At 41.2% G+C, this 9,304-nt stretch overlaps 1 protein-coding gene across 4 annotated transcripts; it reads right to left on the bottom strand.

The window, feature by feature from the left end:
• On the bottom strand, positions 3,854 to 8,787 carry LOC8086082. 4 transcript variants are annotated; one of them, XR_002455199.1, is made up of 4 exons: positions 8,140 to 8,787; positions 5,974 to 6,065; positions 4,721 to 4,938; positions 3,854 to 4,448 (listed from the first exon to the last, which is right to left on the bottom strand). XR_002455199.1 is itself a non-coding variant. In XM_021465269.1 (3 exons), the coding sequence occupies exons 1-2, from the start codon at positions 8,663 to 8,665 to the stop codon at positions 5,998 to 6,000; spliced, it is 594 nt and encodes a 197-aa protein (XP_021320944.1). In that variant the 5' UTR covers positions 8,666 to 8,787; the 3' UTR covers positions 3,854 to 4,448; positions 5,969 to 5,997. The 4 variants fall into 4 exon arrangements, 2 of the variants coding, with proteins under 2 accessions (XP_021320944.1, XP_002444069.1); XR_002455200.1 differs by having other exon boundaries at positions 4,739 to 4,938; XM_021465269.1 differs by lacking the exon at positions 4,721 to 4,938 and having other exon boundaries at positions 5,969 to 6,065.

Here is a 9,304-nt window from a genome sequence, read left to right as displayed (position 1 = left end):
TATAGCAAAGAGGTTGTTGAATACCATGGAGGATCCCCCATTTCTAAAGGATGGTTTTCCTAGCTCCAAAGGAGGTTTAATTCATTTTCGGTTTGAATTTGAGTATAGGAAAAGCCGTACTATAAAGAGGGACTCCAAGGTTGTTGATCAAATTGTGAACCAAAGGCTCAAAAGCTCCTCAACATCCTCAGACCCAAGCCTAGCCAGCATATCTTTCTCTCTACACTTTGGTGTTTTCAGGCTGGTTCAGGCAAGGGCGGCTCTGCCGCTCTACCCTGTGACAGTTGGAGAGCTGGGTATAAATACCCTTTCAGACCGTCTCAAACGGGCTCATCTTCCTCGCTCCCAACCGTAGCAAACTGACCAGAGCTCACTTCTCTCTCCCTCCATTGTTGCTCCTCAAGCCTCCAAGCCAATCCTTGATTCCAACCATCAAAACTTGAGGGAAAAGGCAGCAAACTTCGATTGGAGAGCAGATCCATTGATTCCCACTGTCAAAAAGAGCTTTTGGTTCACGTTTGGCCGGCAGCCTTGAGTTTGTTACTCTTGGAGCTTGCTCCTAGCCGGCTAGGCGTCGCCCTAGAGCTTGCCAACTTGTGTGGCAGCCAAGGGAAAGTTTGTAAGGTTACCCTTGCAGCTAATACATTCTTTACTCTTTGCAAGGGGTAAAATCCTTGCTTTGAGAACGAGGAGAAGGTAAGCCTGTGTGGCTAAGCCGGTCCTAGTGTGGGCACCTCAACAACGTGGAGTAGGCCAAGCCTTGTTGTGGCAACAGCTGAACCACGGTAAAAATCGTGTGTCTTGTGTGCTTTCACTTGTGTATGAGCTTGTGTTAGGATTTGAGGCCGATCTACGTGGTGGGGAGGCTCCAGCACTTTCTAGCCACATACTTGTGCTCTAACATCTTGCAGAAAGCTTGGAAATTTAGTCGATCTAAATTTCCCTGGGTAAAGTTTGAATCAATTCAGTTAAGCTTCTGTCTGTTTTTCTGTTGAGGCCGGCAGTGCCGCCCTGGGAGGGCCTCACTGCCGCCCTTGCCTGTGTGACTGATAAACTTTGCTGAAAAAGTTTGAACAGGCCTATTCACCCCCCCTCTAGGCCACTTCCTGTACGTCCAGAGATCCTACAGTCTAGCGCGTTATAGAGTCTAATTCCAGACATATTGGGTCATGTATGTGATCCGGACTTATAAGCCGTGCTCATGTGTTCGTCCATCACCTTGCTCTACTATTTTTTTGATTCAGATATATGTTTAATTAGTATCAACGAGTTCAAATAGGAGTGCGTGTGCAGTGTAATTTTAGTCCATGAGTCTACATAGGAATCCTAATCTAAATAGATTTATCTTATCTTTATAGTCTGAATATGAATCCAAAACCAAATTCAAATAAAAAAAAGACAAAGTAGAAATTATTATTATACTCTGATATTAAATACCTATAGTTCATTTTCTCCCCAATATTAAACCATGGTAGTTTTATCTCTTTTTTCATTTTTTGTTCTGTGGGGCACACGACTCTAACTCTCCGTTTTTCTCTAAGGGCACTCCAAATACAGAAACTATTATAGTTTCTATGGACATTAATTATACTGTCACTTAAGCGTTTTGCTAATGTGACAAGGTAATTATTGAAAAGAGAGAGCAAAAATCATAGAAACCGAGTCTAAGTTAGAAACCATGTCTACACGAGAAGCAAGACATAAAAAGATGTGATTGGTAGATAATGGAGAGGGGATGTATGTGATTGGATAAAAAAAATATTACATAGAAATTATCCATTAGAATCATGATTTCTATATGTATTGTCCATAGAAATTAATAGGTTTGTGTCCATTTTATTCCGTGTCCGATGGAGTTGTTTCTGGTTGCTCCGTTTTCTGTTTTGCATGTAACCATGTACGCTTCTGATTTTCTTTTCCTTTTTCTGTGTGCGATTGATGAACGAACTACTGCTTCTTTTCTAACATACAGAGATTTTTACAACTAAATTATTAATGTAGTTTTGATTAGAAACAAAATTTATTTTTATTAAAAATTGGATCAGCTGATTGTTCAATTAATTAAATCATAAACTGAAATCTTGAGTACATTTGTCTGTGGTGCTATTTTAGTTTAGATATATATATGCCTGCTGCTTTCTTTTTTTAGTCTGTGAGTCCATGTAAAAGTTTTTATTATTTTCTTTTTATAATTTATTTTGTCTGCAAGTCAAATCTGACTCTTAGACTTCTTATTAAGTCGGCTACTTCTGTAATTCTTCAATCCCATCATTCCTTTTTAAGAAAACATAATGTGGACAAAAAAATGCCGTAAAGAAAAGAAAACTGATCGTGAAAAAACATACGTGCAAAAAAAAATAAAAGAAAAAAGAAACCGGGATGAACATGGTACCATGACTCCCATGGACGAAAAAAACTTGTTTACTTTGTATTTAGACATAATGTATATGTAGAAGCGTAGTAAAAAGCTATGTATCTGTTCTAAAAAAAAGTAAAAAGCTATGTATCTAAAAAAGCCCACACATTTTAAGATTTAGGAGCCACACCCTCCCTCATGCCTTCAGTTGGAGCCACCTAATTTGGCATCAACTTATGCCAGCCCCAACAAACTACTCTCACAAAGGGCACAAGATATGCATGCATTCCCAAGAAGAGGGGGGAGAGGGAAGAATGGACAACTTTGAGTGCTACGAAAGAACAAGATTTGGACTTGGTTTTGGCTTCTTGATTTGGAAGATCAAAGATTGCCACTTTGCTAGCCATGGCCTGAAATCATGAGTTGCTGTGTGCTTGATGAAAGGCCACAAGTGAGCGAAAGATGGTGATGATGATGATGATCACTTGCTACCCGGATTCGGATTTTTCTCGATGGATTAATGAGTTCCTTTAGTTTCTTTAAGTATACGGCACATGGTGAATTTTTAGTGGGTCTTGGTGCACTCAGGATGGACTAGTGTGCTTTATGCGTCTTAAGCATTGTCCTTTGTCATCTCCTTTGCTTTCCTAGAATTGGATGTTGTGCTGCAAGCAGGGAGCAGCATATGACATGTGTATGGTACACTAAAATACCATAGATTCTGGTTATGGAAACCTAGGGGTTGCTCTATTCTATGCTCCTGGGACCTAAGACCTAGGCCCTATCCAGCTCGATGACATGGACAATTGGGGCCAGCCTAAACAGTAGACACTCATCAAGCTAGCTAGGAACCCTAAGTACTAGAATAGACTACATCTTAGATGGTGGTGGTGGTTTTTTTTAATCTTACTACTAATTGATTCATATTTCTGAAATCCCAATCTTCTTACACCACCAATGTCATTGCATAATTCCGAAATTCCACTCTTCTTACACCTTCCTACCAAACAATAGCATTGTCTCCAGAAATTAATTTGACTACACTAATATTACCAAACCGCACCTCAGCCCTCTTTGGATTATAGGGTAAATAAAAAAAACAGAGTTCTCATGCTGACCGAGTGACACCTTCCTATTCTTTTTGGATTGCAGGGTAAATAAAAGGAAAACATAAAGTTCTCATTCTGATTGAGTTACACCTTCATACCAATAGCATTGTCTACAGAAATTAACTTGAAGTTACACCTTCCTACCAATAGCACCACATCTCAGCCCCCTTTGGATTATAGGGTAAATAAAAAAATAATAAAGTTCTCATTCTATAGATTGAGTTACTATAGCACCCTTCGGTTCACAAGGATCATTTGCATGGAAAAAAAACAGGAAACTTTCCTTTGCATTTGATTCCAGAGAAAAACCACAGAAAAAAAGCATCCATTAAAACCTCATTGTTTCTTGTTTTTGGTAAAAAAAAAATGCAACTCATCCAAACAGCTATTCCTACAAAATTCCTGTATCTTTCATTCCTCTATTTTGCATATGCATTCCTACCTTATTCATGTATTCGGGCCTTAATGAGTAACAATTTAAGATTTTGTTTTACAATCAAACATCATACATGTGCAGAGAACAGTAGCAATTGAGATGCTCCTAAAGCTGTCCATACGACAACAATCTATAACAATTAAAACTTTTAACTTAGTTTTACATGGATCAGGAGTGGGCGGAGATGCTTACATCAGTTTTACATTGTTCCTAGTTGGCACAAGAAGCCATCCAGAATCTTTGTTCAGAGTACAGCTTCTGGACTGATGCTGAGCCCAGTATTGAAAGTACCCTAGCACACATTCAGCAGACAGCTCCATGCAATGCTTATTATTACAAACGAAGCCTTTGTGCCAGGGCTTGTTGATACAATAACCACCTGATGCTGAGCTTCAGACCGAATTTACAGATTTATCTTCCAGGACAGATGAGGCAACATCGACTGTAGCGGGTGCCATGGTTTACCAGAAATAGGCTCCTTGCTATGCATATGTACATTGATCATGGCAGAGTCATCAAACTCTGCACTGCGTTTTCTTGTTGGAGCCTGGCCAAATGGGCATCATGATATCAAATACGATTCTTGTGCAGATAACAAATGTCAACTACATATAGGTAATAACTACAGAATCAGTCAACATCTGGTCTATATAACATTTCCTTATCTTGTGGTCAGTTAATTTGCATGACATTTTATAAGGAATAATTGTGCCTTCAAGACTATAGGAATCAAGTGAGAGAACTGTAAGAGAATTGTACAAAGCCCATCCCAGGCATCAATAATAATAAGATTCTGTTGGTGCTAGACCTCAACCTCACCAGCAAGTATAACTACACCTTTGCAATCCATGGCCTTGTCCACCAGAATCTCACTGTTTGCATAGTTCAGTGTGACAAGATGTTTGTCCCCATATATCATGTAGGAACAGCCATTCTTGCTCCAGCCATGTTGCACGATGAGATGTAGCAGAATCATACATAAAAAAAGGGAGCATTTCCATATCTAACCTGTAAATTTCATTTATTTGGATTTTAGCCTGCAAGACATAAACTATGTTACTACATGTGAGGCCTATTCCTGTAGGCCAATAGTTTAATTATCAGGTCAAAAAATGTCACAGGAACCTGTGGTGCAGGCAGCAATAACCACCATACATGGCAGCAGTTAGTGCATTGCAGGTATGATCAGTAAGGCTGTGGCATGGAGGGACAGGGGTACTGCATGAATTAAGGAGTCCTTTACTCCTTTATCAACAAAATATAGATTAACAAAATCTCACTATGTGTAAGCACAAACAAAATTTTGCCAATTCCGAACTGGAAATCCAGTTACAAAAATTTGGTGGGTCTCAAGCTCATTTTTGTTCTGGTGGGCGTTTTGCAGAGGCACAAACATCATTGTTGGTTTAAAAAAGAATCAATCTATTAGTCAAAAACAAGTATTTCAGCCAATGAAATAACAACTTCCTTTTTTGTGATCCATATATGATTCCGATTTGATTTGAGCATTGCAATTTCCTTGTGTACTAATCAGCAACACTATGTTTAATATTTAAAAAACAATCCAGGAAGTAAACCATGGAAAGAGAAATGTGATTTGGGAAAATTACTTTTTGGCATATCTGACATGATAATTCACAGAATTAACAGACACATCAATGTCTGTATCCAATAGTATCCTAATAAGGAAGTCTATGATACCAAAGGGAATAGGCAAATCTCATGGGGAATGGATATAAGCAGAATACAAAAAGGTTGGCCAATTTTGAACTTTGGATTAAGATCGCACCTTCTCTAAACTGCATTAGCTAAATAAATGGAAACCCCGAATAGGTCATTTTTCCTTACAAGCATTAAATGGCACCACAACCATAGGCAGCAACTGCAAATGGGAGTAATCAAGTGCAGATTATAACAGAATCACCTATAAAACTTGACACTTAAAAAAGTATTACTTAAACGAAGCAGCAAAAAAAACAAACATGAAGAAATTTCAATAGAGGTAGTTAATGCATTAGAACAGCATATGCTGGTTACTATCAAGTTCCTAATAAGAGTAAAAATCACCTTACCCCTTGCAACATAGCACAAACGAATCAGCTTTCTTCATCATCAGTTTGAGTTGCACCTTTCCTCGATTTCCTCCTTGAATGTGGCGATTTCCCTAGACAGGATAAACCATGCTGATAAGCAAATAATATAATATAATGTTGAAGTTAAGCAAAGGAAATTATTATTCATCATTGAGGATTTTGCATGTGCACACATGAGAATGAAACAAAAGATTGTTCATCCATTGGATATATCATTACATTCATGAAAACATACACAACTACATCAATATAACTAATAGCATTAACGTATGGAACAGAAAACATCATACCAGTATCTACCTTGAGAGATGAAACTGAAACATGCAGAAGATAGCTGCGACACATGACAGAACCATTATAACAGTTTGTTCTAACTTCTGAGATATCAAAAAACCAACTACGATAGATTAGCTTATACAGCACATGTATGCATCCTCTTATAAATTCTTTCTTTTTTGTTCTTTTTTTTTAACTCAAACAGGTTTATATTCCATTTACTCGAGGATGATGGAGAGGGGCAAACAGCATCAATTACAACATTTTTAAAGAGTGCTGCCCCAAGAATTATTTATTCCAAACTAAGCTCTAAAGGTAATTGCAACAAAATTCAGTTGGTCTTAGAGGCAGGCCTACATATCGAATCACACTGTAAACCACCAAAACAGGTGATTAGGAAAACAGATTAGTGCTACATGGCTTGGCTTTGCAAGGTACAAGAAATGGTTCAGGATACTCAAGAATCAACCGCTTGCCAACCAAAGCACCATGGAGACTTGGCATCCTAAACATTGGAAGTCTAGGACAACCCTTGTGCAGCAGATAGCCATGTCATGAATGAAAGCCACCAGATAAACCTTTGCAGTTAATACTTGGACAATAGTCACCAGCAGAAATGCCAAGACAACTAGCTTTGGGAGCATCATCGCTTAAATGGACCAAGGCTACAAGACATTACCCCAAAAATTTTCAATGCATCCATATACAAGAATCAGACCTCAATTTTTACCCTAGTGATGAGCACATGACATGATCTGAATTTTATCCTGTTTGAAGGATTGGTTGTCTTATCATCTAACAATTTACAAATCTACATCCAGGAGAACAGTGAAAGATCTTTCTTCCTCGAAACAACTGGGTTATGAGCCAAAAACTACCATTACATGTGTAACACAAGAAACAAACAAAGAGAATTGCATAGTAATGTAAATTCCATCTGTGTTTTCCCTAATCCACTCAAGAGACTGACAACAAATCTAACTATCCTTTTAATGGCGCATGCTGGATAATCATTATCTTTTTATCTTTGAGTTCATTGGAGCCATATCTTTTGGAAGTCAACAGAAAGCAAAGAAGAACAAGAAAAAGAGGCACTAAGCAGGTTAGCAGCAGCTCCTTGCCAGTGTCGTCCACCCACTCAGTGCTGCTGTGGAAGGCTAGTCGCACATTCCAACCAAAACATAGTAGGCTTCGTTGATGGTCCTGCTGGTGCTGCCTTTCTTGAGCACATGTGTGGCTAGCCGCAGGTGCTGGAGCCAAAACTGAAGACCACCGCCCTGGCCATCGGGCGACAAAGCCGATGATGGTGACTTTGTTCACCATGGTCACACACTCACACATCGACAACAGTCAAGTACACATTCTCATCCTCCAGAAGCACGGGCTGAGATCGCCATGGCTACCTGGGAAGTGGGAACCACTCCACCAAATACAGCAAATGAAATCAGTTTGAAAGCGCTGCACTTCTGTTCTCATTTCCCAGATCTAACCCACCTCTCCCACTAGGATTGAATCAGCAGGATACCCATTTCCCTATCCCAAAGTCTCCTTGTTTCCCATTCTTCCTTCCTCCACAACATCTGCCATTCCTACCCTGCATATCTCATTATCCAAACGCCACCTAAAGCTAATTTGGTGGGTGCTAGGAGTTGTAACAAGCAACAGCCATATATACAGAGCAAGGCCAACACGCAGCAATAATCCTCCTACACATCTGATAAAATAGGATGCATATTATATAAAATATAATTGAAGTGAGAAGGTTTATCTTTCTGACACAACGATCCACAGCTATTTGCTTAAAAAAAAAAGGCACCAATAGGCCAGATCATGTGAAATTCTAAGCACCAGATCACGAACGGTACTCACCTTCGAGGAAGAAAGAGGCCGAGGGCCAGCCGCGTGAGGTGGAGAAGCATAGCGCCTGCTCCTCCGTCATGGGCGCGTCGAGCTCCACGACTTGGACGGCGCCGCCAACGGCCCCGGCGACTCCCTCGGTGCCCTCGGCGGCCGCGATACCGCCCATCAGCTCGGCAACCCCGTCAGCGCCACCGGCGGCCGTGATCCGGCCCATGAGCTCGGCGACCCCGTGGGGGCGCCGCAGCGGGGGCACCCAGAAGGACCCTCCCGGCACGAAGGGGAGCCAGTCGGGCGCGGCGCGCCGCACCATGACGCCGTGGATGGCCTCCTCCAGGCGCCGGATCCCGACCACCTCGACCGACGGGGACGAGGGGGAGGAGCCGTGGGCCGAGGAGCTAGCGTCTTCCTCGGTGAGATCGATCTCGATGATCTCGACCTTGGTGGCGAGGCCACGGAGGGAGGCCGATGCGGCGGTGGTGGAGGGGGAGGAAGCGGGGCGGGCTAGGGTCAGGGTTTGCGCGAGGAGGCGGGCCATCGTCGTCGTCGTCGTCGGCGGCGGCGGCGGACGGGTGTGGTGGTGGAGATGGGCGAGATTGAGACGGTGGCGGAAGAGATGGGAACAGATGCCGCTACTGCGGTAGTTGGTTCACGTAATCATGGTGGCTACGGACGACGTGGGGCCAAGATGTCAACGACATGGCTTCTCACGTGGCCCTACATGTCACTGGGCGATATTAAATATTGGAACAGTTGGCACAGGCTTTATGTCCACGGGCTGCACATGAACAAAATATATGATCATAGAAATAGAAATTGAAGTGAAGTTTGAACTTGTTTTATTCTATTATCACCAAAAAATAATATTTAGTATGTGATTTTTCGGAACATTTTTTTAGTCAATCGTCACGAGTTTTTATGAAGCATGGTCAATTATATAGAACATAGAAGCACATAATTCCGGTATCAAAGCAACCAAGTATACCATGAAAATCGCGTTCATTGTGCAATGTCTTGCATCATGTGCTTAAGGTAATACTGCAAGAATTAAAAAAAATCTTTTCAAATTCCCACCACGAGATCAAAAGGTCCTCCCACAACCTTTGTCATCCCGTGCGCAAGTCTCACATAGTTTTATTGCACAGTTAACAACTATAAACTGAGGATGAAACTCCTT

This window comes from Sorghum bicolor, chromosome 7 (assembly GCF_000003195.3).
Source record: "Sorghum bicolor cultivar BTx623 chromosome 7, Sorghum_bicolor_NCBIv3, whole genome shotgun sequence".
NCBI classification, from domain to species: domain Eukaryota; kingdom Viridiplantae; phylum Streptophyta; class Magnoliopsida; order Poales; family Poaceae; genus Sorghum; species Sorghum bicolor.
Note: the sequence above shows the minus strand (reverse complement) of the source record. Positions and strands in the feature narration are given on the sequence as shown.